The sequence below is a fragment of the Nannobrachium achirus genome (genome assembly GCF_963921795.1).
Source record: "Nannobrachium achirus genome assembly, chromosome: 16".
In the NCBI taxonomy this organism is placed as follows: Eukaryota; Metazoa; Chordata; class Actinopteri; order Myctophiformes; family Myctophidae; genus Nannobrachium; species Nannobrachium achirus.
The window spans coordinates 40,027,210-40,044,565 of NC_137823.1; the positions used below are offsets into that span (position 1 = coordinate 40,027,210).

The following is a 17,356-nucleotide window of genomic DNA, read 5'->3' on the forward strand; positions in this document are numbered from 1 at the left end:
ACTTTTGTCGTTATGGGGTTATTCTGTAGTCAAACCAGACCTTTCCAACAAAAAGTTTGGTTTTTCAGACAAAGTATGGACATGGCTTGAGGGTCCTTCAAATCCACTTTGAGAACACCTTGTCTATGACATGTGACACATGTCCATGACGTACCGGTATGAACCCTAATTTGGGCAAGGCTTCTGTCCAATCAGAGCCCTTAACATCCATTTTAATATAACTTAAAAGTTATATATTTCAAAAGGTATGAAACAATGTGATCAAAACAACGAGTGGAGGTGTAGGCCTATCTCTGACAACTGACAGTATGCATACAAAGTTTGTCGCAACAGACAATACTGTAAAGTACAGTAGGGCAGGCTACTGAGGAAGACACTTGACTAAACTGACTGCTCCCCCCCTCTGCACTCAAGTCTGGGTGAAGCTGAAAACAGGAGGAACGTTTTCATTGATAAATAGGAACATAAGTTATAGGAACACAATCGATTGATTGATCATTAGAAGTTACAATGAACATATTTCATACCAGTATAAGACGCCCCAAGGGCGAGAAGCAAGGGTGCATGCACGCATGGGCGCATGCACGCATCCGCCTGGGTGAGAGCAGACAATTTTCCCTCTGCGTCCTAAAATAAATATTGTCACTTTGGCTACAGTGTATACGGCCGCTTCTTTGTCTTTTAAAGACTATTAATGGGATTACTTTGACCAAAAAAATGCACAGACCCGGTTGGTTGTTTAAGTTGGACAATATGTGGCCAAAATGTGGCTATATTTTCCCAAATAAGGAGATGCATGACTGATGTCTGACATCATAGATGTTTGATGTCATAGACCACATGAGACACAATATGTCAATATATGGGAATTCCCATATGGGCTTAATATTGATGACATCAGGGATCTCATCATATGGGCATAAAAGGGACAACGACAGAATTAATTTGCAAGTGTGACTTGCATTGCGGTTGTTTTTTTAAGTTGGACAAAATGTGGCCATATTTTCCCAAACATGGATGAGCTGGGATGAGGTGTCAGTGTCACGCACTGTGACATATTGATTAAATCAGGGATCTCCATATATGGGCATAAAAGGGACAAGGACGGAATTCATTAGTGTGGTTGCCCACCAGGGGCAACACATTATAGTTCTAGTGTAGCTTTATTTATTTTTAATTTTTTTTTATTTTTTTTAACATTTACAGTCAATTTAATTTGACACATGAATTAATGTTTCTGGCAACAAGTGGCATGTACATGTGTGTGATGATTAGCTGTATGTACTGTAAGCACATAAAATGGATTTATTTGTCGAATTTGATTAGATTTCTTTTCCCAGATCACAAGCTAATTCTTGGAATTTCATCCATATTAAACATTGTCACAGGATTCACATTGTTATTGTCATTGCTACTGACCAGAAGATAAAACTTAACAGTCCAAATTCTGTAACAGGCTAGAAGTTCAGCGGCCTGGGGGTCATGAACTGCTTGACCATGTCATCTGTCACTTCTTTCCTTCTCTGTTGGTGTTCGGTAATCATTGGCTGAAGTGTGTCAATCAAAAGTTTTTTTAACTCCCCTGTTAGCAGAGCTCCACTGGTATAGTCCTGTCTGATCTTCTCCAGCTGTTCATCGTCTTCCAGGAAGAAGGTCAGGTACATGAAGGACACATCTACATCTGGGTTACCACCATGCTTCCTGTGTTCCTCCAACGTGTCCTTCCCTCCAGAGAACGCATGCTTGTTTATCTTGTTCTTGATCTGCTTGGGTGTGTCAGTGAGGAAAATGGAGGAGTTAGCGTCACTGGCGCTCATCTTTGTCTGAGCCCCCTGCAGGGCAGGGAAGAAGGTGGAGTGCAGCAAGGCTGGCTTTATATAGCCGATCCTGGGGGCTACATCACGGGTCATTCTGAAGTAGGGGTCCTGGTCTATGGCACAAGGGATAAGACACTGAACATCCTTTCTGCCTTTGAAGATATGAGGGAAAGAGCTACTGAATGATGGAGCTGCCTGGATGGCTGGGAAGCTGATCTTTCCTATGCAGTCACTTTCCGTGAAGCCAAAGATCCCTTTGACCTGGTTGAAAGTGACATGTTTCTGGATCTTCACCACGTTACGGTAAAATTCAGGTGACGAACCCATATAATCGAGGTCGGAGAAGATGAATGTCTTGTTGACATCAAAGCCACAGGCAATGATGTCCTTAGCATTCTCCATTGCATAGTGGTGACATTCCTCCAGTGTCAGGTCCTTCCACAAGTATTTCTCATCGTCTGTCAGTTGGATGACCAGGGGGATGTCGAACACATCCTGCAGCCACTTGGTGAAGATGAAGGGGATGAGGTGTCCAACATGCATGGACCCTGATGAGGGTCCTCTGCCGGTGTACAGATAGAAGGACTTGTTATTTTCGTATGCATCCAGCACCTGGTGCATATCTCTGTGAGAGAAAAATATTTCTCTTCTCAGAAAGCGGTGGGCTTTCTGGCCGGCCACCTTCTCCAGTCTGTCCACCAAGTCCTTCTCTATTTTGCTGCTGCCAAACCTGACTATCAGTTTGTCATAGTCCACTCCCTTGGCACTGGTGGTGGACACATTCCATGGGTCAACTGTATCAGCACCATCTTCTGATGGCCCGTTGTCATGGACAACAGAATCCTCTGAGGGCGGACATCCCGGTTTGTAGTCTTGACCCGTTATCTGTTTGTATTCCAGTTTTAACTTTAACAGAATTTGGACGACGGCATCGACATCGGCTTTATCAGCCTTGTCTATTTTTAAGGTTCTGACTTGGTCTCCTTGTGCGGTCACTCTATCGTACACTTCTCTTGGGCTCAAGCCCCCTGCACCATCGCATTGACCATCTGCCATCTTCACACGGTATATTCTTTAGTTAGTTGACAGCTCACTCATTCAGCTTGCATCAGCCTGCCTCTAGTGTAGCTTTATGTATTTCTAGATAAACCTTTGGTGACGTCACCATTCCCGGTGATGTCACCTGTATAGCTAGCTTGATGATTGGTTGGCTTCACATGACATTTTGGCTATCCAGACAATAAATAGGCAACCACACTTGCAATTGCCCAGAATTGCATCTTTCTAGTTTCTTGTTGATGGTGACATCACCAAGAATGCTGGTCCCTCATTGGCTGTTGATGGTGATGTCATCATCCAGTTGATTGCATCATTCTGTAGTATTTCGAGGTTTCCCATTGAATGATGTCACTCTGTTTTTTCAAGGGTTTTCCCATTGGATGACGTAAACGGAAACACACAGACTGAGGGACATAGATTTTGGTTAATTTATAGTTAGATTAGATACATTTTTACTGTTTCCTCATTGGCTAAAAGTTACTTTAAAAGGTTTTTGCTGCTTCCTCATTGATGACTAAAAGTTACTCTATAAAATAAAATAACCCCATTGACTTGAATGGGACAAAACAAAAATGGGAACCACACTTTCCCATAATTCAATTTCCCATAATTGCATCTTTCTAGCTATTATATTTTAATTACAAATTTCATCAGTATTTTTTTTCTTCTTCTTTTCTTTCTTTCTTTTCTCTCTTTTTTTGCACATTTAAAAACAACACATTTGAAACAACAGCCTAATAATATTAGGTTGGGTTGTGCAGGTGAGATTAGAAATCCCTGTGCCGTTTATACTTGGTGGGCCTATTCATGGCTGCCAGTTCCCACCTGATGTTGTGTGGGAGTTCAGACCGCTTCAGACCGTACAGAATGACCGCTAGCTTACATAAAGTCTTCAGACTAGGACTCAAGTCTAGGATGTACAGGTAATCAGGTGTGTTGACTCTGTTTTTGAATCCTCCAAAGAGGAAGATACGATCTCCCACCATGCAACAGCACATACCACGCATTGGACACTGTCCTTTTCCCTTGGACTCAATCTTCTTCCAGGAGAAGGTCTCTGGACTGAATTTCCACAAATCCTTGAAGTACCGGTTCCTGCCACGGCCACCAAATATGTACAGATCTCCATTGTAGGTAAAGGATGAATGACGCCAGCGTCTTTCTGGAAGAAGCTGTGTAGAAGGTGTGTTCATCCAGCAGTTGGTCTCTGTGTCAAACACTCTGATGTTGTCCTGGCTGACCAACTCATCCTTATCCCATAGACATCCAAATACAAACATCTTTGTCCCGATGATGGTGGCAGAGTGATCATATGAACCAGGTGGTGCAGTGCCTCTGGTGTTAATTAAAGACCAGACCATTGTGCTGGTGTCCAACTTGTAGATGTCATCATGAGCGAATCTGGTTTTAAATGAGCTATGAGTTAAAATAGAATTCCGCTCCTCCATAGATATACATGACCTTCCCTAAGACACAGGCTGAGTGGCCACGCCTCCCCACTGGAATAGTCCCAGAAACTTGGGGTTGGAACCAGCTGTGGGCGTCGACGTCAAATGCATAAAGTACGTTGCAGTGAGGGCTCCCCCCCCCAGACGTAAACTGTGTCTTCTATCAGCACAGCCGTGTGTCCCATAGAGTGAACCTTAAAGTCTCCTCTTACAGGCGTCGCCGGAGGCAAATTCATCCAGCGGAAGGTCACTGTGTTGAAGATATGCACCTGAACCACATAATCACCACAGAATCCTCCATAATCACCACAGAATCCTCCAAAGTAGTAGACCTTGTGCTCCACTGCAACAGCAGCATAACCGGGTCCTCCTATTCCTTCTGGTTTTCCTGGTCCTCCTATTCCTCTTGGTTTTCCTGGTCCTTCTATTCCTTCTGGTTCTCTTGGACCTCCATTCAAATATGCTGTCCAGCAGAACATTTCTCTCACACGCTGTAGATCAACCTGTATTTGTCAAGTCCTGCTCTGTAAAAGTATAGAGTCCTGTTGTGGGCGCTTACTTACCACTTATCTGTAATGCTTCAATAAAAACACACAAAGCCGATAAGTTGGTTATTCAGCCACTCTTCGCCAATGTAGCAGGTTAAACTCCTCGTTAATATAGAAGATACTGTAAACTTGTCGATAGAAGTTGCTAAATGATATTGAGTTAATTTGAAGATACAGCTATAAAGGAAATGGTCGTGATGACGACATTGTGATGTCTTTGCGTGATCATGTCACTACCCAGATTATTGATGTCACATGTTTTTTATGAAAACTAGAAAGATGCAATGTGGTTGCCGTAATGCGAGTCACACTCACACTAGCAAATTGCTTCCGTCTTACCATTTGAATTTTCCACATTCAAGCCGTGGCCATATATGGAGATCTGTGTGTCAGTCATTTTCCAATCTGGCTTGCCTTTCATGTCAGTTTCATGTGGTTTATGATGTCAGACATCTATGATGTCAATCATCTACATATAGATGTCAGACATCATAGACCACATGAGACTGACACAGTATGTCCATTGTCCATATATGGGCATTCCAAGATATGGGCTTTGAAAATGCAAATGGTAAGACGGAATTCATTTACAAGTGTGACTCGTGTCACGGCAACCACACTTGCAATTTCCAATTGCATCTTTCTAGTTTGCAACATCATTATGATGTCAGAACAGGTCAGCTTCAGCTTTCTTATATTCCGTATATGTTTTTCCCGACTGCAACATTGCAACATTTCCTTTACAATTTCACGTCTGTCTCAAACTCCCACTGAGTCTTCTCTGGACCGATAGTGTTCGTACCTCGTTGACATTATTTTCTTCTTTTCTTCTCTCAGAGATACATTAACAAAACAAGAACAAGAATGCTGAACTTTTGCCACATGCATGGAGCAATTATGGACTCCATAGTTCCAAACACTACTGTTTAATTGTGATTGTGTCATGGCAAGATCAAAGAATGTCCAAACTTGGGGTCTATGTTTAACCTTGATAGATATGAATTATGATACATAATTGTATGATTTGTGTATGAGGCTCATATGACCATAAGGTTATATTATGAACTGAACTTACAGTATAGGAGACCATGTTTTTGGTGGTACTGTGAGTTCAGGCTACTGATTACAGGTCATGGCAACTTTGGTTGGCCTGACTATGAAATCAGGATATACTGTATGTCACTAGTGGAAAGTTACCAACACTATGTGTCTTTTTTCTTGTTATGATATGGGGACCAATCAATGAGCCCCACGATCATATTCTGTCATATACTGTATCCTTATATACTGTATGTTAACTTCCATCTTGGAAGAGAGAGAATTAGCAAAGCTGCCACTAGGGTGGTAGCTCACTGTTTGTCTCTTTGTCTGACTCTCTTCAAATACAGCAATTTATTGATAGTCCTTTGGCTCGTCTCTGTCTTATTTGGGTTATGGATTTATCCATATCCATATTTATTTAACTTAATTAATAATATATTCATCAAACCTCACATGTAAGAAACCCTGTGCACTCAAACGATAGGGGTGCAAAGATCGTGTTTGCTCAGTTCTGCTGAGAGGCAATATTTCTAATAACATCAGAGCTGGAGTCACATGTGGCGCCTCTAAGTGACATGAATGTAACGGTTGTTTCGCCGGGTGGCTGAATTGTCTCTACGTATCAGAGGACACTTTTCAAAAAGAATGTATCAAACTAAAGACCCACTCAAGTGAAAGAGAATGAATCACAGCTACATCACAGTTTAACTGAACATACACAGACAACCTGTCTGCCGGGTTCCCCCCTGCATTCAGCGAAATCACTCTCAACCTGGCAGTAGCATCCCTATTTTGAGCATGTCATTACAGGCAAGAGTTTAAATAATTATTTAAAGAATTCCTGCTGTAAGTCTGCAGTCCCACACAAATTGCAATGTGATATTCAGTTGTAGAACAAGTCATTAACGCTAGTGGAGCTCATACATATTAAACTAATAAATATAAGATAAGAAGTGCTCGTCATGCCACTATTTGTCAGCTGGATTTACTGTACGAACAAATAGAGGTCAAACGTTCTAAACTTGGTTGCATGAATCTGTTTGCATAACCATGGCACGGTTCAGCTTTGGCCCTACAGTATACAGATCCATCTAAAAATATATATATATTGTGTAAAAAAGCATACAGATGCCATAGCACCCCAAATCATAACTGACTGAGAAGGCTAACATTTCTCTATTATAAATCCTTGTTTTGAGTGGTCTTGATGTTATATTGTAATATTTTGAAATACAGACTTTTGATATTCATGAGCTGTATATGCCATAAAAATTCAGAATTCACTGCATGTTCAATGTATCTAGAATACATGAAAGTTTCAATTTTTACACAATATTCAATTTCTTTTAGATGGATCTGTATGTCCACTTAGCCCTGTGCAGTGCAGTGCTGCTATAATGATGCCTGGGGCAGACTTTTGCGTACTATGACAGTACTTTTTAATACCGGGTGAGCGGCTGGCGACTCTGGGAGATAAAAATCTCCTAGTGGGCGTTCCTGCTTTCATTACCGTATGTCGATGATGGGCTATGATTTGCTTCCACCGGACCATGTTGTCCAAAAGATACAATATTTTCATGTTTTTGAATGATGTTCATCCGCCCACTTGCTTATCGCCAGTAGTTGCCGGTGGCCCGGTTCCCATAGACAAATAACGCATTTCCAGAATATACGCCGGCTGTTAAACACACAGTGACTGAAGGAATGAGGACATGTGTGGACCATGGCGACTCAATACAAATGTTGGCACTGAAAACAAGGCAGGTGTGCCGACCTTGTGAGGCAGGCCTGAGGCCGAGCTGAGGCTGCAGCCCGAGGTTACAATAAATCCAGACAAAAAGTGACATGAGGAGCACTTCTAATTTTTGGTTTCTTTATTAGTTTTGCCTACAGTAAATCCAGCATAGAAATATAGTGAAATGAGGAGCACTTCTTAATGTGGGTTTCTACGTGAGTTTTTGTTTTCCAAATGTACTGTATTTTTCCAAATGTACTGTATTTGTTCCAATGAAAATGACGAAACCTGTTCTGTTCTGTTTCATGATGTTATGTGTGTAATGGTGTGAGCTGTGTAGTTGTGAGGAAATGATTCAAGGATTGTTGGGTAACAGGAAACAGGAAATTATGAAAGCCGATCACATAATCTTGAGTTCCTCATACAAGCCATGCACCATTTCTGTTGTCTGTACAACGTAGTTGTGTAGTTCTGCATACACACTGATGAAGACAGTTAAGATCCTTGGGGCCACTGTCCGGGTGTGGAACAGCCTACCAGAGCATGTGGTTGATTCCATCGCAGACAATGGCCTTCAAGCCTTTAAACGCAGAGTTCATGGACATCTCCTGACCACCCCTCACACTGACTGTTGAGCTGCAGTGAACCGTATGATTGACCAATGGATAGTGGTAGTGGATACATTATCTTACTTGGCTTTTGTTCACAATTGCATTAATAATAAAATAAAAGAAAAAGAAAAGGAAAAAAGGAAATCAAATGTAATAAATGTAATAAAAAGGACTTCAATCCTGTATACTAAGGAATAGCAAAACTATTCAACCTACTACAGTAGCTCAGGGTTGAACCTGATACATAATACGTTGATACTCTGTTTGCACTTCATCTCATGTACAATGCAGTGACTCTCTTTCACATCTTAATGTCTAATCTCAGGTAATACCCAGTGGTGGACTATAACTAAGAACATTTACTCAGGTACTGTACTTAAGTACAATTCTGAGGTACTGGAGAGTATTTCCAATTGTCAATACTTGTACTTCTACTCCATTACATCTCAGAGGCAAATATTGTACTTTTACACCAATACAATTATTTGGAAACTTTGGTTACTAGGTTACTTTGTAGATTTTTACTGTTATTACAAGACATGGATTAACCACTTCAGCCCTATGTAATACTTAAAAATAGCCGATCTGCAAGCTCACAACGCATTTTTATACATTTAGAAACTTGTGAAATGGGTCATTCTACATAATGAGTACTTTTACTTTCAGTACACAATTAGGGTGCCCACACACCAAAATACCTATGAAAGTGGAATCCGCATTCTGCCAATGCACTTCAATGAGAAGGGAGCGTTTTTTGCAGAAATCCTCTGCTGGCATGAAACCGCTTCACTCTCATTGAAATGCATTGGCAGAACGTGGATTCCACTCTCAAAGGTATTTTGGTGTGAGGGCAGCCTTAGATTGTAATGGGAATACTATACTAGTATTTCCAGAGTGTGGTATTGGTACTTTCACTTAAATACTTCTTCCACCACTGATATTAATACCTGCTGCTATGTGGACCTACTGTACCTACCAAAGTGCTACCACCTTTGTGTCTAACCTTATGTAATATGTCTAACCTCATCATGTACATACTGTACCAGCTCGGTTATGCTATATATAGATACAGTATCTTAGATTTTTGCCTATCCTTGACACGTTCCTCTGTTTTCTCTCTTTTTATCCTTGCCCTCCCTGCCTCCACTTCTGCTTTTTATTTTCTCTTCCTGAAAACAACTAATACAACTTGTACAGTCATGTAAACCTGTGATGTGACAATAAGGATGATGTTTTTTTTATGCTATTTTTTAGATACTTTTTAAACTTGTTGCTTACCCAAAGTATAGGGACACCAGGTTGAATGTGTGGGTAATTAACATTTGATTCCATGTCATGACACCAATAGAATGAAATCGATCAGAGAGCTTTGATGCTCCTAAAACGTTGTGCCCTGACCTGCACTCAAAGATGCATTACCGTTGTGCCATGTAATTAAATAGTGCTTTGCAAAGAACAGATAACATCACGTCTCACTAGTGAAATATAGAGTGCTAACATAAACATAATCTGAAGGGCATTGGAGGGATAGTCTTAAATAAAATAAACATTAAATTAATTCACTCTCAAGTTTGAAAGTTTGCCTGCATTTGGGAAAGCTAAGGTCAATAAAGGATGTGTGTGAGGTCGGAGGAAGTGAGTGTAGCTGATTCATTTTTGTCTTTAAGAGCCAGAAGAGCAGCTGGATCTTGTAAAGATCTGGTATCGGAAAGTCTCATGTTGAAGTTGAACATCGCTCATAAAAAGAGAAGCATTTTACGGTCTGCACGCTGGCTGGGAACATCTAGGCCAGTGGTTCTCAACCTGTGGGCCGGGGCCCACTGGTGGGCCGTGAGGATATTGCAGGTGGGCCCCAAAATTGGGGGCCACAACAATTGTCTCTGTCCCAGCAACACACTCTCATGGGATCTAGCACCAGTAAACATGAGAAATGTTTTTTTATATATCCACAAGTTTCCAGTGTCCCATCGTGCATTGCGCAGAAGGTGGGTGGCATTTCCGCCTCGCAGCTGCGAGTCGTAGTCAAGCCGGGATGAGCCAACGTAATCATAATCCTGACCGCCCCAGAATACCCGGATGTGTCCCACACATAATTCTACAGTAACTTCCCACGAAAACAGGGATATATATCTTTCTGTTTGCCACGGAGTCTGCAAAAGTAGTCTTCGCGATGTTCGGCACGCTCGCTTGAGCTCGGTGGTGTCTCTCATGCCTCAAGTCCGCTTCAGGTGTATAGCACATCCATTGTTGTAACTGCTTCTGCCTACTTCCGAACTTATTATTAGGGATTGTGGTCTGTTCTCACCAACTAGGCAGAGTGTTCTGCCAGTGGGGTCGAGCGGTCAGTGTAAAAAATGTGGGCAAGTGTGTTTTGGGGCGTCAGGGGCGAGCATTCCAGTTACCTTTGAAAAGCACTGTGCAGACAGCTGCTCAGTGCAATAAGTAGCTTGAGACCCCTGTTATTACTGAGCAATTGATTACTAGAGTTGGCTAACAAAATAACAAATAACAGGAAAAAGTAGTAGTTCACCCCCAAAATGACTTTTTTTCCTATCAACGAATCATCCCATGGAGACTTGAGTTCAATAGTATATTCAGTAAGCTGTATTTTTTTGTTTTTCTCGCATTACTAAGACAATAATTTGATTATAATAAATGTACCCCCATTGATTCGGATGGACACACTATGTATTTGTGTCTCCATCGATAGATGTAGATAGTATTTTGATAGAAAAAAAGTCATTTGGTGGGTGAACTACTCCTTTAATAAACCAGTAAGACTCCCTAATCGGGAGATAAGCGACCGTTGGTCGCTTATCTCCACAAATATCACAGCCTCCACCTCTCACGTCATACGGGCAGCCATAGTTACACCTGGAATGTTGAATCTCCATATATGGAGATAACCTACCCATCACACAAAGTCTGACCTCACCAGCCCATACCTGGGCATGGACGACTTATATCTCCATATACGGAGATGGCCATATATGGAGATACGATGACATCACAGAGTCCACAGCTGATGATGTGGCGTGATGTCATACAATACACAAACAAGCCCTATATAAAGGGGCAATTCTCACCAGGGAAGAGAGCATTCCCCACTAGCTGAGTATCTTAAGATGGTTGGATGTGATGATAAGCCACAAATAGGCCAAAAGTTTGTTTTACCAATTATCAAGAACATACGGGCAGTTGACAGTTTGCCATTTTTACTCATTGAAGTTGAATCTCCATCTGAATCCCTTTTATGCCCATATATGGAGATCCCTGCTCTGAGTATCTGACATCACTAATCCCTTTTATGCCCATATATGGAGATCCCTGCTCTGAGTATCTGACATCACTAATCCCTTTTATGCCCATATACAGTATGGAGATCCCTAACAGAATCCATTTTATGCCCATATATGGAGATACCTGCTCTGAGTATCTGACATCACTGTGATGTCACCTGTTTATGCCTAAATATGGAGTTCCCTGCTCTGAGTATCTGACATCACTGCGATCTCACCTGTGATGTCACAGTGACACATCACCTCAGTATCTGTGATGTCACAGTGACACATCACCTCAGTATCAGGCGTTACACGTATACATTGAGCAGGGCAAAGGTGTGACGTGTGTGACGGACGGACGGACGGACGGACGGACGGACGGACGGACGGACGGACGGACGGCCGGTGGAGGTTTTCATACCAGTAAGACTCCCTAATCGGGAGATAAGCGACCGTTGGTCGCTTATCTCCACAAATAGGGCAAAAATGTGTTTTTCCAAAATCTTACTGGTCCATGTTGATGACATGAGTGTAGACATGCTGTGTAGTGATATTCGTGCATGAAAGGGATTTTGTTTCTGGAAATATGTCTGTGGGGTGCCACATTTGGAATAAAACACTTACATCACACATCTGGATATCCATACAGCCCATCTAGTTTGCCTGTGTCCATTTATGCCCATATATCTGATGACATTGGGACAATGATCTCCATATATGGGCATAAAACTTATGTTAATTAGTAAAGCCTGGGGATCTCCATATATGGGCATGAGGGGTACCCTAAAAGGGCATCATCTGGGAATAGCAAATATAGTTATCCTAGAAAGTGAAAATCTTACATCAAAGGCCATAACTACCTACCTACCACCATACTGCATTCCTCATTAAACTACCTACCAGTAAGATGCCTATAGGGAGAAAAGCAAAGGGCGAGGTTGCACCATTTCTTGGTCTTCTGGCCAGTGATGTATATCGGACCATTTAACCATATATGGAGACATCTGGTACCCAAAGATATTCACAGATATGGGCTTAATATTGATGACATAAGGGATCTCCATATATGGGCGTAAAAGGGATTTGGTTCCCCTGGCATCACAGGGATCTCCATATATGGGCATAAAATGGATTTGGTTACCCTGGCAACACGGGGATCTCCATATCTCCATATATGGGCATAAAAGGGATTTGGTTCCCCTGGCATCACAGGGATCTCCATATATGGGCATAAAAGGGATTTGGTTCCCCTGACATTACAGTGATGTCAGTGGCTGGTTCTACAGAGGGGATCTCCATTTATGGGCATAAAAGGGAATGTATGTATGATGATGTCAGATATCATAGACGTCATAGGACTTTCACATAACGAATAACTGAGTAAGCATGTAAACCCGTAAAATCTATATTTGGGCATGGCTGATTTATGACCTCATCATGATGACACGAGCAAACACAGCTGAATTGTATAAATGATCAGTGCAGAAACCAACAGAAGTATTTGACCAAGACTCTTCGATTTAAACATCAACAAAGGTGTGACGTTTGTTGATGGTCACAAAGGTGTGACGGACGGACGGACGGACGGACGGCCGGTGGAGGTTTTCATAGTAAACTGCTCCCTGACGGTCGCAACTAAACTGCGACCTTACGGTCGCAACCAGTAAGACTCCCTAATCGGGAGATAAGCGACCGTTGGTCGCTTATCTCCTGTCACACTGCTGACATCAGTATGACATCACACCGTACACAAATGACCCTTATATAAGACCGGCATTATCTACCGACAGATTAGTAACAAGATGTCAAAATCATTGAAGGTTTACCCTACTAACCAACTGTTTACCATAGCAACCATGTTTTTTACCTTAGCAACCAACTGTTTACCCTAGCAACCAACTTTTTACCACAGCAACCATGTTTTTTTTACCCTAGCAACCAACTGTTTACCCTAGCAACCAATTGTTTACCATAGCAACCATGTTTTCTTACCCTAGCAACCAACTGTTTACCCTAGCAACCAACTGTTTACCATAGCAACCATGTTTTTTACAGGGCCTGGGATTGATGACATCAGAAATCTCCATATATGGGCATGAAAGGGATTTTGTTTCTGGAAATATGTCTGTGGGGTGCCACATTTGGAATAAAACACTTACATCACACATCTGGATATCCATACAGCCCATCTAGTTTGCCTGTGTCCATTTATGCCCATATATCTGATGACATTGGGACAATGATCTCCATATATGGGCATAAAACTTATGTTAATTAGTAAAGCCTGGGGATCTCCATATATGGGCATGAGGGGTACCCTAAAAGGGCATCATCTGGGAATAGCAAATATAGTTATCCTAGAAAGTGAAAATCTTACATCAAAGGCCATAACTACCTACCTACCACCATACTGCATTCCTCATTAAACTACCTACCAGTAAGATGCCTAAGGGAGAAAAGCAAAGGGCGAGGTTGCACCATTTCTTGGTCTTCTGGCCAGTGATGTATATCGGACCATTTAACCATATATGGAGACATCTGGTACCCAAAGATATTCACAGATATGGGCTTAATATTGATGACATAAGGGATCTCCATATATGGGCGTAAAAGGGATTTGGTTCCCCTGGCATCACAGGGATCTCCATATATGGGCATAAAATGGATTTGGTTACCCTGGCAACACGGGGATCTCCATATCTCCATATATGGGCATAAAAGGGATTTGGTTCCCCTGGCATCACAGGGATCTCCATAAATGGGCATAAAAGGGATTTGGTTCCCCTGACATTACAGTGATGTCAGTGGCTGGTTCTACAGAGGGGATCTCCATTTATGGGCATAAAAGGGAATGTATGTATGATGATGTCAGATATCATAGACGTCATAGGACTTTCACATAACGAATAACTGAGTAAGCATGTAAACCCGTAAAATCTATATTTGGGCATGGCTGATTTATGACCTCATCATGATGACACGAGCAAACACAGCTGAATTGTATAAATGATCAGTGCAGAAACCAACAGAAGTATTTGACCAAGACTCTTCGATTTAAACATCAACAAAGGTGTGACGTTTGTTGATGGTCACGTGTGACGTGTGACGGACGGACGGACGGACGGACGGACGGACGGACGGCCGGTGGAGGTTTTCATAGTAAACTGCTCCCTGACGGTCGCAATAAATATATAATAATAATTAAATATAGATTAAAAAAACAATGCTGACTTGGGCTGCTGTACAGTACATGTGATTGTATGTATTTACATACTTTCTACTTGTTAAAAGGCAATCATCCACAAGAGACAGAAACACAGAGAGAGGGGGGGGGGGGGGCTGGTGTGTGTGTGTGTGTGTGTGTGTGTGTGTGTGTGTGTGTGTGTGTGTGTGTGTGTGTGTGTGTGTGTGTGTGTGTGGCGGGTCAGGGGGCGGAGGGATGGAGGGAGGTGAGGGGAGGGGGAGGGGAGGGGTGGTGCGGTGCTGAATGAACAGCTCCGACAGACAGACAGTCATAAGCGGCTCCTCCGTCCATCAAGTCATCAGACAGTCTCTCGGCGCGGTGCTATGTGAACTGACCTCAGTTCTCGCCATGAACCAGCCGAGTTCCCCGTCCTCCAGATCATCCAAACTTCAACGGGAGTTCCCAAAAAGCGCCGCCGCCGCCGGATCACGACCCTAGACCATGAAGAGGCAGAACGTCCGGACCCTCGCCCTCATCGTCTGCACCTTCGTGTACCTGATCGTCGGCGCGGCGATCTTCGACGCGCTGGAGTCGGCCGAGGAGAAGACCACGAGGAAGGAGATGGACGCGAAGAGGCGAGATCTCCTCAAGACCTACAACTTGAACGCCAGCGCCTTCGACGAGCTGGAGCGCGTGGTGCTGCAGCTGAAGCCCCACAAAGCCGGCATGCAGTGGAAGTTCGCCGGCTCCTTTTACTTCGCGATCACGGTGATCACGACTATAGGTAGGATTTGTTTTTATAATATAGATTCTTTGGTTCTCAAACTTTTTAATTTCAAAGGAGCCCGGCCATAACTCCGAGAGTGTGCAAATAGAACCAAATGGACCCTGCCTGAGAGGGGTTAGGCGTTAGGGTTTCAACGCTCTTAGAGTTACACAGCTGTACATGTGTGGAACACCCCCAATGAATGGTGAGGGTCCCTGGCTGGACCCTGGACCTCACTTTGAGAACCGCTAGCCTATAGATCATTTTAGAAAGTTTGACTTCACTGATGGTGGAAGCCGGATAGCGACTGTGTCATTTCAGTATCATATACAAATAATTTTCACCAGTTAAGTTATATTGGTTGATTGATTTGATTGATTGATTGATTGATTGATTGATTGATTGATTGATTGATTGAATACTTTATTATATCAGTTCGTATAGGAAAAGCACAGCAGGACAGCACAGGACTGTAGTAAAGTTCAGATACAAGGTCTAGTGGGATTTAAACCCAAGAAAGCACAATGGCTTGCTTACACTGGGGTAAGGTCCATTAGTACTCAATTCATAATAGGCTATTGTTGGCTGTGTTGACAATAATATCATATATCCTACTGTTTTTATTCAGGCTTGCTCGCACATGTGAGTAAAAATAGGCCACATGATCATGTTTATTTACAGTAGTAATCAGCTGTGTCCAGAGGGACGGGTATTGGAAAAACGCTATACCTTGCCAAAAGTCATTGGTGCTAAACAAGCCTTATTTGGAATTATATGGACCCCATTCAACAATCATCTTAAAACAAGGCCGGTATTTTGTCTAGGAATTATGTTAGTTTAAAGGTTATTTTCCATTCATTTACAAGTATACGCTAAAGGCAGCATAAAAGAGTATAGTGCTGGAATAAATATTCTACCCACCTGCATCATGCCATCATAACTCTCTGTGAAGCAAACCCTTCCAAGTGCAAAATGGCCAAAAAAGCCATCACAGAGAAAACTTTTAAGTGCCAACCGGCCACTTATCCTAAGAAGTGTCCCATTTGACTTCCCAAATCTGACTGTAACTCAGATGACATCACAGACGATGGTGACAGATTGCGGAAACATCAATGTTTCAGCAATCAGCAAAATCTCAGACAGACACATCTGTCTGTTTTTGTCCTCTTTTCTTCATCATTTAACTCAGGTCTTATTTGAATGTCTTGCATTTGCATTGCATTTGCCTGATTTTCAACCTTTCAAATACCAAGGAACCCCATTTTTGTATGCATTAGGCCATGGCACCACCAACTACAATTATTATATTTATCTCTGGGTCCCCGATCTCCACTGTAAAATTTGCTTTCTTAATTTAAGTGACCGTACAACAACAGAACCATATGACTGAGTTTCAAATATTTGGAATAAAAGAAAAAGAAAGTGTCATAAATAATTAAATATGTAGATTTCTTTACACTTCCCCATGTATTATTATTATCATCATCATTACTATGATTATTTTTTATTAAATTAAGCACACCTCCTTTGATTCAAACAAATGAACACTTTAAACCCCATGATCGGGGTCCCCCAGGGGTCTGTTTGAGGCCATCTACTTTTTTCCCTGCTATATACACCAAATCTCTTTGCTTAAAATAGTCGATCTACATGATTGGCTATTTTTCACCGCCTAGGTTTCAGGTGGTGGTTATACGAATCTGGAGGTATATTCTCGCCTTATGTCTGGTTCATGCATTTTTTCCCCCTCATTAACGCTTATCAGCCTTACCATCTGTGTTCCAGCCTTATCATCACCCACCACCTGAGTCACCCACACTACTCTGTTTAGTGACCGGGACAGTTGCCAGGGGTTGACCTGACGTG

At 42.2% G+C, this 17,356-nt stretch overlaps 2 protein-coding genes across 2 annotated transcripts in view; one reads left to right on the plus strand and one right to left on the minus strand.

The window, feature by feature from the left end:
* Positions 1–1,341: 1,341 nt before the first annotated feature.
* LOC308301019 (tryptophan--tRNA ligase, cytoplasmic-like) lies at positions 1,342–2,873 on the minus strand (the record flags this gene model as incomplete). Its single annotated transcript, XM_080744915.1, has 1 exon — positions 1,342–2,873. One exon carries the CDS (start codon positions 2,871–2,873, stop codon positions 1,458–1,460), a length of 1,416 nt encoding a protein of 471 aa, XP_080601041.1. The 3' UTR covers positions 1,342–1,457.
* A 12,352-nt stretch (positions 2,874–15,225) lies between these two features.
* The window catches only part of kcnk3a (potassium channel, subfamily K, member 3a), a gene marked incomplete at its 5' end in the record, with an annotated part of 61,601 nt that continues 59,470 nt past the window's right edge, over positions 15,226–17,356 (plus strand). The window contains one exon of the mRNA XM_080743985.1: positions 15,226–15,508. Within this exon, the coding sequence (XP_080600111.1) occupies positions 15,226–15,508 (283 nt within the window). The remainder of the gene's footprint in view (positions 15,509–17,356) is intronic.